Source organism: Halichoerus grypus, chromosome 11 (assembly GCF_964656455.1).
Source record: "Halichoerus grypus chromosome 11, mHalGry1.hap1.1, whole genome shotgun sequence".
NCBI lineage: Eukaryota > Metazoa > Chordata > Mammalia > Carnivora > Phocidae > Halichoerus > Halichoerus grypus.
Window position 1 is genome coordinate 26,339,253 of NC_135722.1, and position 22,002 is coordinate 26,361,254.

At 39.7% G+C, this 22,002-nt stretch overlaps 1 protein-coding gene across 1 annotated transcript; it reads right to left on the bottom strand.

Annotated features, from left to right (window-relative positions):
- Nucleotides 1–466: 466 nt before the first annotated feature.
- DEPDC7 (DEP domain containing 7) lies at nt 467–20,166 on the bottom strand. Its single transcript, XM_078058238.1, has 9 exons — nt 20,021–20,166; nt 8,895–9,285; nt 6,675–6,802; nt 5,674–5,863; nt 2,697–2,908; nt 1,588–1,730; nt 1,275–1,400; nt 1,094–1,172; nt 467–788 (listed from the first exon to the last, which is right to left on the bottom strand). The coding sequence occupies exons 1-9, from the start codon at nt 20,091–20,093 to the stop codon at nt 595–597; spliced, it is 1,536 nt and encodes a 511-aa protein (XP_077914364.1). The 5' UTR covers nt 20,094–20,166; the 3' UTR covers nt 467–594.
- Between the last annotated feature and the right edge of the window lie 1,836 nt (nt 20,167–22,002).

The following is a 22,002-nucleotide window of genomic DNA, read 5'->3' on the forward strand; positions in this document are numbered from 1 at the left end:
GGAGCAAGGAATGCATGGGGGTATAGATTAAATGAGATTGGCCATGAGTTGCCAATTGTTGAAAGTGGATAATAGGTACATGGAAGTTATTCTTTTATTCTGTTCTCCCCCATTTTTAAATGTTTGAATTTTTCCCCAATAAACTTAAAAGATGTTGAAGTTTTCAAAATCATTAGGACAGTTCAATTTCTGACTTGTCTACTGTTTATGGTAATTAGCAAATTCACTTTATCATAGCCTGAGTTTCTCTCTTGTATCTTTAAGGAGTACCTCTTAAGGTAAAAACCACACTCCTATTAACGAGTACTATTTAATACTTTGTTATGTAAACACTGCAATGTCGTATCATTAAATTTCTATGATGTTCTATAAAGTATTGGGCACAGTACTTATAAATCAGCTCACCCTAAAGAGGTTAATATCTAACAGCAATACACCATCTAATACTCAGTTTCAGACACGGAAGTTTATACAAAAAATGTTTTATTAAGTACAATTTCATATTTAGAACATCTAAGATTACAAATGTGATTAGATATTTAGGATACATAATTTATTATTAAAATACATAAGTTATATACAGACATTAAAAACTCAGTCTCCAAAATACTCAATAAAGATGTCTGGATGACACTTATAGAACTGACCTAGCAATTTTTTCTTCTCTTTGGCAGATAGTTTTGAATCCGCATCAATAGTCTTTAGTAAATTCATTAGTTCATCCTTGGTTGTCTTCTGTGTATGGTCAGAATAATCACTTTGATCAATTCTCTGGCAATATATATATCCTTTATGTTTAAAAGTAAAAAGTTCAGTTAATGAATCTATTCCTCAGATTTAACTAAAAAAAAAAGCAGTATTTTTACATTTATATTCTTATTTCCCAGTTTATAAAATGCATTGAAGATGCTAAGCACTGCTGACTGTCTAAATTTGGTCAAGTTACTTTTTGACATAAGGAGGCTCTCTGCTAAGTCTGGATAACCCTGAGGAATTTAAAGTTTAGTTGAAATTAAAGTGCAACAAAATGCTTTCAAATAAACACTAGGAATTTATCTTTGGAAGATCATGAAAATTATATTTCTCAAATTACCTGTGTCTCTATTTGGATCTCTTCCTTTCTGAATGGCCATGAGCTTAACACTAACAATTTTATGTAGAGTTCCTGGAATCTTAAAAAAAAAAAAAAAAAAGGAGGGACACAGATTATTCAAATGCATTTTAATCCAGTGATCTATTACATAAGCTCAACTTAACTACTTTCAGAATCTTACCTTAAAAACATCTTTTTGATGATCCATTAAAAAGAGTACGAGAAGATCAGTTTTGCCTTTAGATAAATTTTTATTGTCAACAATCGCTTTTGAGAATATCCTTTTCACAACCATTCGGTTGTCGCTCTATAAAAATAAAACACACCCAAGAGTGTTTATTTAAAAGAATGAGTTTATATAAAAGGCAATGTTGAATATTAATAGTCATTACTCATTTCAGCATATTTGATGCCGATGTGAAATAATCTGACTTGTGGGTCCTGTAAGAACTAAGGCTGCTCGAATACAATTCACATTTAGACAAAAGACTTACTTCTTTCTGTAATTTAAATTCAGAAGGATGTGCTGCAACAGCCATGAAATACAGTAGTCTTCTAAATTCTTCTCTATTTTGGGAGTCCAGAAGCTTTAGAAAGAGCTGAGTGGCTTCTAATGCTATTTCAGTCTTCCCGTTCACTTCAGCCGAAAGAAAAAACTGCTTTTAATTTTGACCAAATATGACTATCAAAGGGAACAAAATTTAAGGTAAAGCTGAAGCTAAACACTAAACTTACTCAAAACTATTTTTTTTTTAAGATTTTATTTATTTATTTGACAGAGAGAGAGAGAGAGATCACAAGTAGGCAGATAGGCAGGCAGGCAGAAGGAGAGGGAGAAGCAGGCTCCCCACTGAGCATGGAGCCCGATGCGGGGCTCAATCCCAGGATGCTGGGACCATGACCCGAGCAGAAGGCAGACGCTTAACTGACTGAGCCACTCAGGGGCCTCTCAAAACTATTTTCAAAAGCAAAACAAAACAACTAGGAATTACAATAAATGACCAATACCAACCGTCAGGCAGCCTATTCTCAAATTGGCAACTGATACCCTAAATCCTTGTCATAATCATCTTAGGATGTTAAATTAAACTCTTGGCTTTGTAAATAAATTCTCAGCCTGCTTTTCATTAATTCAACACATTTCAAGGGTACACTATGTGTAAAATACTGATGTATCCAACTCTACCTGAGAAAAACAGAAAGGATTCTCTGAAATCCACAATTTGTTTTCAACAAACCATGTCGAACAGTCTGGCTCATTGGTAGAGGGATTGAGTGTCTGCCATTTTGAAGACAATGAAGCGGGGGAGAGTGGTGGTGTTGGTAGTGTTTTCTAAAGAAGAGAACTGCCACACTATACCTATTAAACTTCCAGTGAATTAGGGCAGCATTCTCCTGTGCCAACCAGAAGTTCCTGCATAACTTTAGAGCTTACTAAAGCCTCCTTCCAAATGAACCCTAGAAGTTTGGAATAAACATACTTTCCATGGATTTATCCAGATCCACTTTGAGCCTGAAGCAGTTTGGTTCATTCTGAGGATAATTAACTTTTTCCTGTTTCCTCCAAAAGACAAATTCCAGTATCCAGTAAGATCTTACTTACCTAAGAGCTCTGCAATGCCATTATGAACATCAGATAAGTGATTTAACAGAGGTTCCCTACTACTGTAATATTTGCCAATGGCATCAAACAGAAGTTCTTTCACTAAGTCTATCCTATCTGGTTGCTCAGGAAAGTTTCTGCTTATGTCCACCACCATCTGGTCTGGAAGGTATTCTAAGCAATCAGTTGCTGCAGAGAGCCATTCATCTTCCCTATGGGGGAAAAAAGAATTATTTTTAAAAAAATTATTTTAAGTATTTTAAAAAGCAAGTAACAAATATACACACAGTACCTAATTTACTACCTCTTTCAAGTTTGCCATGAGGATAAATTTCTATACACTTAGATATAGATATGTGTAATTCTTTTTAAAATATAGCTAGATCATGTATCACAGACAAAAAGTATGGCTTCATGTCTTCTTTTTCTTTTCGAAGTGAAAACAGAAGCTATCCACTACAATGTAAACTGAAAAGGATATCAAAATTCAAACTCTAATATTAAATTTACAACAGAGGTCCAGAAACTCTAAGTTACTTGCTCAGGGTCCCAGTTAGGACTGGATCCCAGATCTGACTCCTAGGCCAGTATTTTTCTAATATGATGTTGTGTACTTCAGAGCTCTGTGATCTATCATCTCTCACTCTGGCTAGGAGACAACAGAGGAAGATAAGGTAGGGTTTCAAAAATAATTAAATATTAGTTTCCATTTCTAATAAAATGCCACCTGGGTAAATCAGAAAAATGTTACATTTCAAGAAACAGAATTCTAGAATAACTTTTAATATTCAACTTGCTAATATACATGATATATTTTATATGTATTTTATATGTAGTTTAAAAAAGAACAACCATGTGCTCTACTGCTATGAACTCAGGACAACTAATTCTGCCACCACCCAGGAGCATTATATCGGGCAGGTCATGTCACCTTTCTGTGCATCAGCTTCATCAAGTTCATAGTAAGATGCAGCAAGATGATCTTCAAGGTCACTTCTAGCACAATTTCTAATTCTGTATTTAAAATGTAAGGTAATTATAAAATGTTTTTTGTTTTTTTTTTCTTAAAGATTTTATTTATTTATTTGACAGAGAGAGAGACAGCGAGAGCAGGAACACAAGCAGGGGGAGCGGGAGAGGGAGAAGCAGGCTTCCCGCTGAGCAGGGAGCCCGATGTGGGACTCGATCCCAGGACCCTGGGATCATGACCTGAGCTGAAGGCAGACGCTTAACGACTGAGCCACCCAGGCGCCCCAATTATAAAATGTTTTCATATGTTACTTTAGATCGTAGAAATATGGGGCACAGTCGGTGGAGCATGCAACTCTTGATCTTGGGGTTGTGAGTTCAAGCCCCATGATAGGTGTAGAGATTACTTAAAAATAAAATCTTAAAAAAAACTAAATTATAGAAATAGGATTTAAATTCATTTTTTTTTTTAAAGAATTATAGGTATGTGGGGCACCTGGGAGGCTCAGTCAGTTAAATGTCCGACTCTTGATTTCAGCTAAAGATCACGATCTCAGGGCCCTGAGATCGAGCCTCACCTTGGGCTCCATACTGGAGGTGGAGCCTGCTTAAGATTCTCTCTAGCCCTCTGCCCCTCCCCCACCTTAAAAAAAAAAGAATTAGAGGTGTGATTTATTCAATTTTATTTCTCTTTTTCCCTCAGTGCTCATCATAATGATTTAAATTCTTGTTGAATAATAATCGTCCTATTATACACACAGAGTTCAGTTAACTAGTATGTTACGATTAACTTTTTTTTTACGTAAGGTTTTATTTATTTATTTAAAATTTTATTTATTTATTTGACATAGAGAGAGAGACAGCAAGAGAGGTAACACAAGCAGGGGGAGTGGGAGAGGGAGAAGCAGGCTTCCCGCTGAGCAAGGAGCCCGGTGTGGGGCTTAATCCCAGGACCCTGGGATCATGACCTGAGCCGAAGGCAGATGCTTAACGACTGAGCCACCCAGGCACCCCTTGCATAAGGTTTTAAACTACCTTTTGGTATTTAACTATTAATAGTTCACTGGACTGTGGAACTTGTGAAGAAGTACTGAGAAATGTAAGTTGCATTCCTTTTAAACATTCCCATCTCCCTAACTACTGAACACGATGTGCTGAGGCAAAGTAATTAAAAATTAAACAAGCTAGAAAATACAAGATTTTAACCTTTAATAATTTTACTTAAGAAAAGAATTTCAAAGTTATAAGGAATATAGAACTCTTTCTTAAGGGAAAAAAAAAAAAAATCATACTTCCTTTAGCACCTGAAGTTAAGCCTTCACAACTTAAGATTTATATTCAGAAGAATGATAGTCAGATATGAGAGCAAGAGTTACTTTCATTCTCTCTTCAATAAAACTAGTTAATTAAAAAATACATATTCAAGGGGCGCCTGGGTGGCTCAGTCGTTAAGCATGTGCCTTCGGCTCAGGTCATGATCCCAGGGTCCTGGGATTAGTCGGGCTCCCTGCTCAGCGGGAAGCCTGCTTCTCCCTCTCCCACTCCCCCTGCTTGTGTTCCCTCTCTCGCTATGTCTCTCTCTGTCAAATAAATAAATAAAATCTTTAAAAAAAATACATATTCAAGATATTTTGGAGAAGCATAAAGGTATAGGTAGTCAAACAAGTCTAAGAATTTGTCAAATCTGTTAATTTTGTTCCAGGTCCCTTTGAAGACCAGAGAGCCCTACATTTTAACAAAGATAAGAAGAATCATTTTCTTCACTTGATGTGTAAGTAGGTTATGTGAGAAGCAAAAATAAATATAAAAAAATAATGAAAATTATATCTCTTTCTAATTTTGACCAAGGTAATTTTGTTCTTCACTTTCCCAAGTCCTGATAATTATCAACTGCTAATGCATATCTGATCCCGTGGACGGAAGAATTCAGAAGATTATCTTAAAACCATTATCTACGATTTTCCTACAAACACACTCAAATTATTGAGATAGATGTATTTCCACATACTGAGAGTCACTGTAAGCCTTGAGAATCCCTCGATCCAGATAGTTACTGCTGTTGACCAAATCAGGTTGCCTCTTAGGCTGAGGAACTTTAGATACAACCTCTTGCTGTTTGAGTAAGGAGTCAAGAAGTGGAAGGTCTACGAGCTGCAAGAGACGTCCAATTGTTTCTTCTTGCCATACTTCATTAATAACTACACAGGAAAAACGACAAAGTGAAAAGTAAAAATATTTACTAAATACTCACCACGATATTTGTCTAGGCAAGTCTAAGGTATAAATTTTGGCAAAAAAAAAGAGAAAAGAGAAAAAAAAGTCAACCTTATTTATAAAGTGGTTTCTTATGACAAAGTAAAACAATTCAAGATTTGTTTAAAGTGTAGGAGAACAGACTTTAGACAGCAGGAATTCTTTTCATTCTTCTACTGTAAAAGCAATATGGCAGAGATAAGAGATCAAGTCATATAACATGTTAATAAGGACTTTGGAAGAAAGAATGATTCATTATTCAATCTGAAAACTGGTCTGAAACTATTGGCTGCAGATTATTCCACTCAGGGTTTCCACAACTGGGATGGGGGAGGGAAGGTGGAAATCAGTCATTAATCTGCATTCCATTGCCATAGACAAGGAAGAACATAAGAGTTCTGTTAATGTTCTAATGTAATTTTCAAAATTTTATTTAACCTCATAAAATGTTAGAGAAAAAAATATCTGAGAGCATATTTAAAATAAATAAAAATCTGCACGCAAAACACTGCAGCTTGAACCTCTGCCAGCTGATAGGACAAAAGTCAGTGTTCAAGAATTGCAACACTGATCTATTTGTTGAAGATAATAGACCTCTGTTAAAACTTAATATAAACAACTTTAATACACAGTGTACTCTTTCTTTGTGCTCTGAATATTTAAATTCTAATAAAGGTTAAGATTGAAAAGTTTTAAATAACTAATTTTATCTGAAGTTGGTCTTCTAAATTTCTTACTTGCATCATCTTTACTTACCTTGTGGAGACAAGGTTGCAGAGATGTTTACAGGAGGGGAGTTAGTAGGCTTTAAACTCAGATTTTCCCACAGATCCTCTAAACTTGCTGATTTGATATCAGGTGACTTAAATAATACATCGGAATACCTAAAATGAATTTATTTATTTTAGTATTATTTATTAATTATTAATTTATTTTAGTAAGCCCAGAGAAATACTTTACCATCAGAGAGCTGAGTTTCTACAAAGCTTATGTATTTCAGAGCAAAAACACAACAAATGCAAATTCTAAGAGTAGAATACAAAAACATCCACCTTCACTCTCGAGCCCAAATATACATACTCTAAATTTTTCTTTGAATATTTAGATTTAAGCAATTCGATGACTAAAATTTTGATCTCCAATTTTAAAACATAACCAAACTTCATTATGCTTACTGTTTTTATCACTTATCTCTATTTCTGGGGCATTCTTTGGTAGATAGTGCTCATCATTTTCCAAATATAGACCTATAAATATTTACCCACAATTCTGAAACCCCAAAGGCTGTGAGAAATCTAAAGTTTATTCAGAACTCATATAGTGACAAAACCTGTCCTCACTTTACTGGGGCCGGAGTGGGGAGGAAACCTGTCCTGCATAGTCTTTACTTATCCCAGTTAGTATGAGTATTTTGTTTACTGCAGAAATATTAATGCATTTCGTTACCAGATGCTCTCCCAGATCCCTCTAGGAGTGTTATCTAATATATGTTCTATCTACAAAATTATCTTTTTAAAACCTCCAAAGTTCCAAATTTCTAAATGCATGTGACCCCAAAGGTTTCACATAAAGAATGTGGACTTGCATTTGGAAAGCAGTGATTTTGCCCTATCTTACCCTCATATATCTTTCCTAAACAGAGAGGTAAATGTTATCATCTTTTAAATAGAGAGTCTTGAAAGTTAAGACATTAAGATATTTGATACGGGGCACCTGGGTGGCTCAGTTGTTAAGCGTCTGCCTTCGGCTCAGGTCATGATCCCAGGGTCCTGGGATCGAGCCCCGCGTCGGGCTCCCTGCTCAGTGGGAAGCCTACTTCTCCCTCTCCCACTCCCCCTACTTGGGTTCCCTCTCTTGCTGTGTCTCTCTCTGTCAAATAAATAAAAAATCTTTAAAAAAAAAAAAGATATTTGATATACTAAATACACTAAAAATACACAATTTTTGATACACTATACATTAAAAATAATTGAAAGGGGCGCCCGGGTGGCTCAGCTGGTTAAGCATCTGCCTTCAGGTTAGGTCATGATCTCAGGGTCCTGGGATCGAGCCCCACGTCGGGATCCCTGCTCGGCGGGGAGCCTGCTTTTCCCTCTCCCTCCACCCCTCCCCCTGCTTGTGCTTGCTCTCTCTCTCAAATAAATAAAACTTAAAAAAAAAGTAATAATTGAAAGTTGGTAACACTAAAACTCTTTGGGTCAGATCTGAATTATAAGAGCTTCAGTTACACGGTCACTTCTATACAGTTTAGCTGAAGAAAATAAAAGAGAAACGTCTTATTTCATGACAAATAACCAAGTTAATTATGTACTCATCACATACATCCATTTCAAGCACTGGGTTCTACAATTCTGTCCCCCAGTCTCCCTTGACATGATTCCTTCTTCACCACTGCTGCTCACTTCACCCTCATCTGTAGACTGCAATACTGCAATAGATTCCTAACTGGCTCTCCCAGTTAGGCTGTCCGTATGGCTGCCAGGATAGGATGACCTTTCTAAGATTCAATGTCATTTTCTGTGGCCTCCCCAACATCTGTATGATTGATTGCAAACTCTTTATGTCGTATGTCATATAAAATCCTCTGCATTCTGGGTCCCACATGCATTTCATACTTAACATCTACCATGTCCTGGATTCTAGTGATAACCCACCAGCCTCCCTTCACCTTTTCTGTTCTCATATCACTTTGTGTATAAACTCTCTAACATATTTTTATACTATGATTGTAAATTGATGCAGAAAGAAAATCAAAGTTTGTTGATTATTTCTGCTAAATATAAAATATGAATAAGTAGGAATTCCAGGAGATACCAAATAAATAGAAATTCACTGTATTTTATCAAATTTCCCCACAGACCCAGATGTTAGCCTAATTTACAATTTCTAAAATAACATAAAGCCAGTCAGCCTCTCGCTAAAAAGTCGATGAAATCCTGCCAATATCCCCAGGATAATCTAACATTATATACTAACCTGGAAGGTGAATATCGCTTATTCTCTTTGCCTAACTGACTGTCTTGATTAGGTATGGTTGTGAATCTATAAAGGCTGCAACTACTATCTTCAAAGGTAGGTTTTTTGTCTTTTCCAAAGACTTTGGTTGGAACTGCTTCAAATACTTTGTAGTCCATAAGTGCTTGACACACTCTCACCACTTTGGCCCGAGGAATATCCACATCACCAAAATATTTATTCTGAATTAGGTGAGAAAAAATGACATCCACAGCTTCTGAACCAACAAAGCAGTCATTGTGTCTTTTTAAATGGTGTCTTCGCTTTTTCACCTGCACCTGTGTTTGAAGCGTGTTTATAATGCTGCTCCACACATACGTGGCTCCAAATGGTTTCTGGGCCACACTGAAACCTGCAAGGGGAAAAATGCAGAGTAACCTTGTTCATTTATAATCAGGTCTAAGCAATCCTTGAGCAAAAGGTGGCAATTTCCAAAGTTATTAATGAGGAACAATTATGAGGTTAGCTTGTTATTGAACTTTTAATCAGTAGCAGCTCATCAAAAATGCAGTGCCTACTCTATGCTGAACACTGTTCTATGGGCTTAGATACATCGGTGAGCAAAAGAGAGTCCCTGTTCTCACAGACTTCTACTTTGTGGGAAGATACACACAATATGTATGTGTTAGATGAGTGCTCAGGAGAAAAATAAAGCCTGGTGAAGAAGAGAACACTATTTTAGAGGGGATGTCTGGAAAGATCTGACAAGGTGATATCTGAGCAGAAGCCTGAGTAAAACCAGGAAGGAAGCTGTGCAGATATTTGGGGAAAGGGCAGAGAGAACAGAAAGAACAAAGGCCCGAGAAGCGAGTGTGCTTGGCCAGGAGAGGAGGAACAAGGCCAGCATGGCCTGAGCGGGTGACCAGGGAGAGAACAGTAGGAAGGGAGACCAGAGGGGAGTGGAAATGGTCTTTGGGGTGGGGGAGTGCAGATCAAGCAGGTCCTTGTGGCAGCTACTAATTATGTGCACAGAACTCTACTAAGTGCCTCACATTTAGGTCATTAGCAACCCCATGAGGTAGACATAATCTCTACTTGAGAAATGGAGAATAGATTCACAGAGGTTAAGTATAACTTCCAGACATTATGTTGTAAGAGGTGCTACTGGAATTTGGTTCATGGTCTGTATCATTTAGACACACACACACACAGGAGTTGGAATAAACTACTATTTTTAAAGCTTCCTATTATGCAGCTTATAAGTTAAGTACTTTGTAACAGGGAAAACTGGTTCCTGCCCAATAGGAGCTCACAGCCTACCACAAAGATAGGAAAAGCATAGAAACTGAGCAAGATTTTAGCAAAACAGAAAAGAAAGAAAACATGCTTTCAAAGATTTATCACATTTTTCCTCATTGTAATAAACGGATATTTGGCAAAACTACAAAGAAAAGGAGAAACAATTAAAAGGGAAAAAAAATGGACCTTAGTTTTAATAAGCTGATGGAACAGAGTCTAGCTAATCATCAGCTTGTTGGCTGGCTGGCTGGCTGGCTGGCTGGCTCTCTTTTTACATAAACAGAGTATGCCTTTTTATGTGTTACACTTTTCAATGATCCTCTGAATATTCAGTGGTTCTAATTTTTAAGTCCCCAGTTTTGTTAGGTGTCTTACTCCCTTCATTTTTAGGATACTCTGACAGAGAAGTTGAAAACTTACTACTTCCCTTAAGGTTGTGTAAAAAGGAAAACTATGCATCAGTAAAACTGTAAGGAACAAGGGGAGACATAACTAAAGAAACTGCTACCTGAAATTACCTTCCTGCCTTTTTAGATAAATAGAATGTATGAGATGAAGGCAAAGGTAAGTTCCTGAAGGACATTAAAACTCCACTTAATGTACTAGGGTCATAAATTTTAAGTGGGTCATTTGGAATTCATCTTTTGTATTATAATAAATAAAAGAATCATAGTGAACCATCACACTGTATTCACTTACAGTGTCATTTTGTGCTACTAGAAATTTTAACATCTTCACCAGGAAAATTACTAACATACACACATGCAAACACATAAAGCCCTTTACTGTTTATTTGTATACTTCCCAGACCAAAAATAGATGGGTAGTTTAACTATCTACCAATTATTATGTTAGTTTAAAATAATCAGCAAGACTGTTTTTATATTTTAAAATTCAAGATACTGGGCACCTGGGTGACTCAGTCAGCTGGGCGTCTGCCTTCAGCTCAGGTCACGATCCCAGGGTCCTGGGAGCGAGTCCCGCATCGGGCTCCCTGCTCAGCGGGGAGTCTGCTTCTCCCTCTACCCTTCCCCCCTGCTCATGATCTCTCTCTCAAATAAATAAATAAAATCTTAAAAAAAAAATAAAAAAATAAAATTGCTAGTATTAGTTTAAAAAAAAATAAAATAAAATTCAAGATACTTCATAATCCAGTACTAAACAAAGAAGGTAGTAATTGATGCCAGTTTTCCAAATGTCATGTAGGCAGTTTTAAGGACTGAATTATAGGAGAATCAACTAGATAAACTAGTAAAACTATTTCCATGGTGGAAATAGATATACTACTGGCACAGTATTTAATATCTACTGAATAGAGCCAGAATGGAGCATTTAAGGAAATCTCAAAATCTGTCCAGGTCATTCCTGGTATCTAGAACCCAGGAGTAGCTGCGCTGTTTCCAGACACAATAACTAATTAAAAGGAGTGTTCAAGGTTAATATTCTTAGCTTCTTAAAATATTAAAGATTATAGCTGGATTTAAATGAACTTAATGAAAAAAATAAATAAATGAACTTAATGTCTGCTCTTTAGTCTTTTTTCAAATCTTCATTATATTATTACTAATAACTAATATTTGAGTACTTAAATATGACAAGCTCTGTCTTCTCTTGCTTAATCCTGATAAACTTCTCTGAAATACTTATTAATAATCTTACTTTGAGGAAATTGAGGTTCATGAGTTAAACAAACCCAGTTTCACAAGTAGTAAACATACTTCTTCTAGGACTCAAATATAAATACATTAAGTCACCAGTTTTAGCATCAACTTTTCACTGAAGACTTGGATTAAGTGAAAGAGCTTTAAGCGAGCCAATGAGATTAGAAGAAACAAAACAACTTTAAGATTTGTGAGCCCTAAAAAAAAAAAACATTGTGAACCCTTAGCAAAGCTATTTAAAAACAGCAGTCATGGTGCCCGGGTGGCTCAGTCGGTTAAGCGTCTGCCTTCAGCTTGGGTCATGATCTCAGGGTCCTGGGATTGAGCCCCACGATGGCCTCCTTGCTCAGCAGGGAGTCTGCTTCTCCCTCTCCCTCTGCCCCTCTCCCCTGCTCATGCTCTAATATATAAATAAAACCTTTAAAAAAAAAGCAATCATTAAATAAACCAATAAATAAATAAATAAAAACAGTAGCCATTAGTCCTACAATAAAGTAGGATATCATAAATTCTATAATATATACTAGTCACAGTACACAGGAGTAGGAGAGGAGAGGAAAGTAAGATTCAAACTTGTAGAGATCAGAGGGCCTTTTAAGTAGCAGTGAAATATACTTCTGGGCTGGTAATGATATTAAATTTGATACACCTCAGTCATAACAGTTGAGCTACAAGTAGGTAGGTATACAAATCTTAAAAATTAAGGCTGAGTCACTTACTAATTGGAGATCAATAAGACAACAGAAGGGGTGGGAAGGAAGGGATACACAGCTTCAGTGACATGGAAAAGGCTAGTCTTCAGAGGGGAAGTAAGAAGAATAAATTTCCACATATTAACTTGCTGCTTAAATATGGGAAAATCAGGAAGTTCTGCAGGTTGGATAACATGGTATAAAAGATTAAAGAACAGGTTAGAGCAGGATAGTAGGCACCTATGAGCCATGCAAAGTTTCCAGAGTCCTCCAGGCATGATACAATTCAGCCCTTTCAGGTCCCCTCTGTTCTCACTGACCATTAATTCCCAACATTGCATCCTGGGATATTTCCCCTCAAGCATCACCACCCACAGACCCAAACTAGCTCATGTTCATACAGATACTTTAATACATAATATACCCTGCACTTGACAAGTACATGTGCCAAAACCCACACCAGGATAACCTGTTTTTTTAATGCTGACTTCACCAGTTGAACACAGATCCCCCACATGCTGGTTTGAAATTTATTTATCATTATCTAAGAGTTGAAATGAATATGGGTATAGCAGACCATGGCACAGTGAGACAAATTACTGTGACTTCTAAACAGGATTCAAGAGACCAGAAGTAGACAAAGAGTACTTTGTAAGTCTAGCATCAGAATTTCAGCTTCAGCTTGTCCTCAGCCCTCACTTGCATATGAGCTAGACATTTCTTTAAAATTCATCACTATCTAATTATTAGTGATGCTCACCTTATTAACCCAGGTGCCCCAGTCGGTTAAGTGTCCGACTCTTGATTTTGGCTCAGGTCATGATCTCAGGGTCGTGAGATGGAGCCACACATCGGGCTCTGTGCTGGGGGTGTGGAGCCTGCTTGAGATTCTCTCTCTCCCTCTCCCTCTGCTCCTGCCCCAACCCCCTCTCTCCCCTCTCTAAAATTAATTAATTAAAATTCATCACTATTTGCATCTTGATGCTTCCTTATTTACATTTGGTCAAGAGTGTTCTAAAAGCATCATGATGAAAGGATCAAAGAATCTAGAGATGAGCTGTGATAACCTGGGATAAGAGAATTAACCTCTATAGGTTGGTTTCTTCATTTACTGATATAAGAGCTGAACACTGTGTTTAAGGTTGGTTTCAGGTCTAAACATCTGATTACAGGATCTTATTTTATTTTTAAAGATTTTATTTATTTATTTGACAGAGACAGAGATAGCGAAAGCAGGAACACAAGCAGAGGGAGTGAGAGAGGGAGAAGCAGGCTTCCTGCCGAGCAGGGAGCCCGATGCGGGGCTTGATCCCAGGACCCTGGGATCATGACCTGAGCTGAAGGCAGACGCTTAACGACTGAGCCACCCAGGCACCCCTGATTATAGGATTTGAGAGACTGAAATTCTACCCATCTCCATTTAGAATGGACATTGAACACCACATAAAATATGGTAAGAAATGAGGCATAGAAACAAATGTGACCTTATCAGATAAAAAGCTTTTTTGGAAGGTGGCCTAACAAGAGGCTCAGAGATTGTTTTAAACTAGATCTATAACATACTATACATGCTCATAAGCACTATATAAGTCTAGGCTAGTTAACATTCATTTTTCAAGCGCTCATCTTTATTCGCTTGAAAGCAATAGTTATTTTTCAAAACCAAGACCTGTCCTTTGCATGTATTTGAAATCTACCCAAAAAAGTTTACCAACAATAAAAAAGTTAAATTTCTAATGTTGAACTCTTATATATGTGATGCTAATAATTATCTTCCCTTCTATAAATACACACTAAATAATCACATTATAATAATTCCCTAAAAATCAAGTCATAAAGCAGATGTGTCAAGAAATTACATTTATTCAAAAGTTATAAAAGGATAATCAGCTTCACCTATGATCTGTGTAACACATCTACTACGGCCCTGCTGGTGAAACCTACTTACGGGCAAAAACAATTCTATGATCACTTCAAATTAGTATGATTACTCGCCTCCTTAGAAGATCATATACACATTATAAAAGTGGATCCCAATGCAAGGTAAACACACAAAGAATTATGAAAAAAATGCTACTTCTAAATGAACATGTAACAATTCCTTTTCATTCTCGGGCATTAGACTGTCCCCACCCCACAGGAAAAAGAATTCAGCTAGCTCATGTTAGGCAATTTTCCACAAAACCTGAACAGTGAGCTAGTGCCTTCTTTTTTTCAAATGTCCTTATAGTTTGCAAAAGTTCAAATTATTTAATTGCCTTATAGACTGCCTCACATAACACATTTGGTTATTCGATACTTGTGGGTTGTAGATGATTGCCAACTACTAAAAATTTTTAAAGGAGGGTTAATGCAGTGGTTCTTAGTGGATGATTTTACTCCCAGCTAGATATTTGGCAGTGTCTGGAGACATTCTTGATCGTCACAAGCTGAGGAAGGGGAAGTGCTCCTGGCATTTAGTGAGTAGAGGGGCTAGGGACACTGCTGAAGTGTCAGCCCCCACGACAAAGAAAATGTAAACAGTGCCCAGAGTTCAGAAACTGTGGGTTAACTGAATAAATTAGGACACGAAAACTTGTGTTAATGCAGCAGGCACAGGGCTAGTTTCTGTGGATACAAAGAGTAAGACAAAAGCATGCAGTCTGGAGTCCCAGATCCCTGGGTTCTATTCTTGGCTCCATCATTTACTAGTAATGCAATCTTGGGCAAACAGTGTAACTTTTCTGTTGCAAAACAGAGCCGGGTCCACTTCTCTCAGTTACTGGGAGGATCACAGGAGACAATATAGGTAAGGTAGCTACCATCAGTACCCAGCAATGAACAGATGTATAACTCAAAACAAAGTGGGAAACTGTCACAATCTAGGAGAGCCTAAGATGTAATGTAATATCCTGAACAGGATCCTGGAACAGAAAAAGAACATTAGGCAAAAATTAAGGAAATCTTGGGGTGCCTGGGTGGCTCAGTTGGTTAAGTCAGCTCAGGTCATGATCCTGGAGTCCTGGGATCGAGTCCCGCATCGGGCTCCCTGCTCAGCAGGGAGTCTGCTTCTCCCTCTGACCCTCCTCCCTCTGATGCTCTCTCTCTCTCTCAAATAAATAAATAAATAATCTTTAAAAAAAAATTAAGGAAATCTGAATAAAGTATGGACTTCAGTTAATAATTATGTGTTAACATTGGTTCATTAATTGTGACAAATGTACTATACTAATGTAAGATGTTAATAATAAGGGAAAATGAGTGAAGGACATGTGGGTGGGAAATCTATATACAAACTTCATGACTTTTTTGTAAACCTAAATCTATTCTAAAATTCTAAGTTTGGGGCGCCTGATTGGCTCAGTCATTAGGCGTCTGTCTTCAGCTCAGGTGATGATCACAGGGTCCTGGGATCGAGCCCAGCATCAGGATCCCTGCTCAGCGGGAAGCCTGCTTCTCCCTCTCACACTCCCCTTTCTTGTCTTCCCTCTCTCGCTGTCTCTCTCTCTGTCAAATAAATAAAATCTTAAAAACAAAAAGAAAAAAAAGAAAATTCTAAAAGTTTATTTAAAAAGTAAAGAGGGGCGCCTGGGTGGCTCAGTCGGTTAAGCGTCCGCCTTTGGCTTAGGTCATGATCCCAGAGTCCGGGCATTGAGTCGCACATCGGGCTCCCCGCTCAGTAGGGAGTCTTCTTCTCCCTCTGCCCTTCACCTTGCTTGTGCTCTCTCTCACTTGCTCTCTCAAATATTTTTTTAAAAATTAAAAATAAAAAAATAAAAAGTAAAAAGAAAAGGAAAGGTATTTTACTTCTTCTTCCTTCCTCTGACCTAAGGGGACAGAGTCCCTACCTTCAAAGAGTTTATCCTTTAACTATTCGTACCACCTGATGATGTCAAGCTTTAAACAGAATTCAGTAAATAAAGACTGCTAGCAGATAAGACCAAGATGTGTCACATACCAGAGGATTTAACTCTTCATCAGAAAATAATATATAAATCCTAAGTCATTTAGGGGCGCCTGGGTGGCTCAGTCGTTAAGCATCTGCCTTTGGCTCAGGTCATGATCCCAGCGTCCTGGGATCGAGCCCCGCATCGAGCCCCACATCGGGCTCCCTGCTCGGCGGGAAGCCTGCTTCTCCCTCTCACACTCCCCCTGCTTGTCTTCCCTCTCTCTTGTGTCTCTCTTTGTCAAATAAATAAAATCTTAAAAAAAATAATAATCTATATAAAAAAAAATCCTAAGTCATTTAGTGGCTCAGTCAGTTGAGTGCCTGCCTTCAGCTCCAGTCATGATCTTGGGGTCCTGGGATTGGTCCTGTTCAGCGGGAGGCCTGCTTCTCCCACTCCCTCTGCTCCTCCCCCCATTCATGTGTGCTCTCTCTGCTCTCTCTCAAATAAATAAATAAAATCTTTTTTTTTTTTTAAGATTTTATTTATTTATTTGACAGAGAGAGACACAGCTAGAGAGGGAACACAAGCAGGGGGAGTGGGAGAGGGAGAAGCAGGCTTCCCGCTGAGCAGGGAACCCGATGCGGGGCTCGATCCCAGGACCCTGGGATCATGACCTGAGCCGAAGGCAGACGCTTAACGACTGAGCCACCCAGGCGCCCCAAATAAATAAATAAAATCTTAAAAAATTTAAAAAACATCTTAAGTCATTTAGGATTAAAGAGAATTTTTTTTTTAATTTTATTTTATTACGTTATGTTAATCACCATACATTACATCATTGGTTTGTGATGTAGTGTTCCATGATTCATTGTTTGCGTATAACGCCCAGCACTCCATTCAATACGTGCCCTCTTTAATACCCATCACCAGGCTAACCCATCCCCCCCACCCCCCTCCCCTCTAGAACCCTCAGTTTGTTTCTCAGAGTCCATAGCCTCTCATGGTTTGTCTCCCCCTCCGATTTCCCCCCCTTCATTTTTCCCTTCCTACTATCTTCTTTTTTTTTTTTAACATATAATGTATTATTTGTTTCAGAATTTTAGAATTTTTTTCAAGAGGTTTTAAAATGTTACAGAATTGTCAAGACCAACGAAAAGAACTACATCTGTTGGACATTAACCAAAACCTTATGAAAATACATAAATGTAAAGAACTGAGTTTTGGGTATTCAAATAGGCAGCTGTGACTGAGTGGGAAAAACTTGCTATACAATGATACCAATATGCAATGCTTTTACTGCATATTGGTTTTGGTAGTCCAAAGTTTGTTTTCCTCTTATATGGTATTAGAGATGTCAGGCTGAAGCCTGAGACTGCCTCTAAAAAGAAGGCTGCAAGTAGGTAAAATATGTAAAAGAAATCTCTTCTAATAAGAACAACTTTAGGGGCGCCTGGGTGGCTCAGTCGTTAAGCATCTGCCTTCGGCTCAGGTCATGATCCCAGGGTCCTGGGATCGAGCCCCGCATCGGGCTCCCTGCTCGGCAGGAAGCCTGCTTCTCCCTCTCCCACTCCCCCTGCTTGTGTTCCCTCTCTCGCTGTGTCTCTCTCTGTCAAATAAATAAATAAAATCTTAAAAAAAAAAAAAAGAACAACTTTAAAACAGATTAAGAGAAGTATCCACAAAAGTAGGCATTGGCCCCTACTTTACTGCATACAGATTAATGAGACAGCATATGGGAAGTACTTTGAGCTCTCTGGAAAAGTGATACCAGGTGAATTCAAAGAATTAGGTTACAGTATGAAGGGATAACACGGTAACACACCACTTTCTTGTTCGTCTATATTAAAAGGCAAATATCTTCGAAGTAAGTGCTGAAGGTTAGCTTATAGCATTCATATCTTCTACATAAATCAGGTCCCTGGTCATTACAGCCCCGTTAGGGCGTGGAAGAGTAACTATTCAGTAGAGAACGAAGTGTACAAAGCTGCTTGCCAGAGCACAAAGAAAGCCAATAGCAAGGAACCAAGAAGCACGGGCTCCTATTACTGTGCTCCCTGGGACTGTGACAGGGAACTAAAGGGTGGAAGAGGGATTAACAAATGCTAACAGGTAGGGTTCCAACCCTAGCAAGCAAAACAAATGAAAAAAGGCAGTGGGCCCTTCTCTGCCCACTGCACCTGCCGAGCAGGAAACTGGTCTTTTCCTTGGGTTCAAATCTGCTAACCAGCACTTCAGCTCTTCCCTCTGACAGTCACCTACTTAATTGTGAATACATATTCCCTTATGCCATCTAAGAACCTGTTCACAAAAGCCCAAAGCTCAGAACTGGTATTTCAGCTGTTAGAGAAGACAGGGTGCTATGGTTCTAATCACACAAAAGTTGGCAATTTCTTTCACTCAGACAGTAAGCCTAAAGATTTCCCAAGACTGTTTCCAATTTTGAATTCTCAAATGATGAATGAATCCCTCCTCTTCAAAATGCAAAACAAAGAGAAATTCTGAATGTAGCCATCATATGCTTATCTGAATCCTTTAAATTGGGGCAGAAGAAGGTCAATATTATGATTGTTCCTAGGAAAGTAGTTCTTTATCACAATTTATCATTAGTATTTTGAAGATTAAAAGGAACATTAGTAATTATAAGTCAACACAAGACTGGAGCCATTGAGATGCACCCAAATGACCTAAGTCAATTCACTGACTACCGTCATCTTGAGGAAGGAGTCAGTTTCACTGGTTGGTATTTTCCAAAGGAAAAGTTTCTGTCAGATAGGGAACCTATAACACCCCACACAGCCGATACAGAAAGGGGGAAAGGTTTAACTTATCTAGAAAGAAAAAGGAAAAAAAAAAAGCTGTGTTGTCTGAATATCTTTATTTACTGAGTTGTAATATGCTAGGAACAGAATTTTAGAACTGATCATGCATTCCGTTCATTTGTTTGTATATTCAAAGAAAGCAAAAGGCTAAGCAAACTACCCCCAAACATATGATTAAGCTGGTGGCAGAATTCACCAACGTCTCTCCTAATGTCATATAGCCATTAAAAAAAAAAAGTTCAAAACTTCTATTCACTGAAATACTGCTTATCCAGAAAATTTAACGAACAAATACTTTTTATGCCAAGTTCCTTCCCGTCGAACAAAAACCACTCATCACCCCCAGGATGTCTGGAGAACAGAGCGGGCAAGAGAGGCGCTGGTTCCCTGGCCATATTGTGGAGTCGAGGTCTGTGGATGAGACAGAAGGCAAAGAGCCCTCCAAGTCCAGATAGGCTTGCTACGAGTAACGACGTGGAGCCTGTCTGGAGACCTAGTGCGAGCGCCTGGCACGCAGCGCAGCGGGCCACTGACGAGCGCGCGGCGAAGTTCAAGTTGGGGAACTAAGTAAAAAGCTGGGCTGTGAGGGCGGCGGAGTCTGCCGGCCGAAGCCCACCCACAGGAGAGGGACCCAATTCGCCGACACGACGAGGTGCTGGCCTGAGCGGCTACAGACGCGCCGAGCCCGCTGGACCCGGCGGGGTCCCGGTCCCGCGCGAGAACCGCAGCCTGAGCGCCACCCCACCCCCCGCCCCCGGCCCGCCCCGGGACCCCCACACGCCCCGGACAGCGGTCCTCAGCACCTACCCGGAGGCCTCTGCGCCGGGCTGTGGAGAGCCGAGAGGTTCAGCGCCGCCGCCTTCTCCCGCACCGTGGCCATTACCGTGCCTGCCAGGTCACCACCTCCACCGACCGCTGCACCGCGGAGTGGGCGCCCGCCCCTCGGCCGCCAGTTAACTGGCCCGGGACGGGGCGGGGCTCCCGTCAGGTCCCGCCCCCGGCCCGCCCAGGGCGCCGCGCGCCACACTCCACGGGTCACGTGCCTGCCGGGGCGGTGTGTAACCTGCAGCCCCGCGGGCCGGGAAAAGGTGCGGCCCGCGGCCTCCTGGACTGCGCCGTGCGGTCGTGACGTGGGCGATAGCCAAGTAGGGAGCGTTTCAGTGTGGGCCGCGTGACCGGCGCCAACACCTACGCGGCCCGCTTCCCACCGTTGCTCGGCGTCTCCCCGGCGCTGGCGGCAGTTAGCGCCCCGCAGGCTCAGCCCACCTGGGTGCATACCATGTCCCACCGTGGATTAGCTCTGGGACTCGGCAAGTGGCTTAACTGCTCTGTGCCTCAGTGCCCTCACCTGTGGCGTGGAGTTTGGTTTTTGTTTGTTCTTTGTTTTTAAGTAGGCTCCACACCCAGCGTGGACTGCAACGGGGCTTGAACTCAGGACCCTGCGATCAAGACCTGAGCTGACACTGAGTCCGAAGCTTACCGACTGAGCCACCCCGGTCGCCCCTGGTGTGGAGTTTTTTGTTGTTGATGTTGTTGGGGTTTTTGTTTTTGTTTTGGAAGATTTTATTTATTTATTTGAGAGAGATAGAGAGCAGGGTTTGGAGCAGAGGGAGAGGGAGATAATCTCTAGCAGATTCTGGGCTGGGTGCAGAGCCCATCCCACGACCCCAAGATCATGACCTGAGCAGAAATGAAGAGTCCGAAACTTAACCAGTTGAGCCACCGGGGTACCCCTGGTGTGGAGTTTTTTAATGAAGATTACACAAGCTAATTCATGTTCAGAATTTTAGTAGTTGGTTCTGAAAGGTTAGTGCTTAAAATTATGTCATGATGACAAATGCACTGAGTTTTTCTCGCATCCCTCCCTGTAAAAAAAACAAATCTTTATCTGGCCCAGGAGAGCATGTCTAGAGGTCATGGTTAGGAGGGCAGCTGGCTGGCCATGGGGCTGACTGCCAAGGAAATCGGTGTCGTCTCCAAAGTAACTCTGGGTCAGGAGGGTAGGGACAGAGTTTGCTATGCAAAGGGAGTGAAGGCTAGGAAAGACGGAAGGGAGGGTTGTGAACGGGAATTTGAAGCTAGGGAATCCAGGGGTTCACTGCTGGGGTACTTCTGAAAGGCTGAATGATCTAAGGGACCAATAATTCAACTGCCGGATACTTGCCCAATTTTTTCAAATTTGGGAATTTTGTAATGATTTTAAACCTTTGGTACATATAATGTTTGGTTAGAAGGAGGATGCCTGTGTGATCAGGTTGTAAATTAGAATGGTTTAAGGTGGGAATTCATTAGCTTATTGGAAGAAGCTCCTACATGTGGTTCAAAGAATACAACACTAAAAATACATACATGTGGTTGTTTCAAAGAATACAAACTTAAGAAGCTGTGACCCTAGAACCCCAGTTTAGTGCCTGGGACCCCGGCAGTTGCTGCTCTGAAGATTCAGAAAAGGTTGCCAACTGGTTAGTCCTTTTTTATATGCTCTCTCCCCCTGGTGGTAGTAAAACCTGGCCTCACTTCTGTTCAAGGAATTTCCTCTGTAATTTCTTAGTTGGTTCCTGCTTGCAGGAATAAGATACAATTTAGGACCAGTTTCAGGCATTCAATAGACCAGATAGTTAACTTTAGTCGTCCCAGGCAGCAGAATTGAATAAAAACACATGTTCATCCTCACTGCTTGGGAGAGAAAAAAACTCATACCAAACTCTGAAAACAAGTCTTAACATAGTATTGAGTCTTTTGAAAAAGACAAGTGACCTTAATGACCATTTTGACAATTTATATACCAT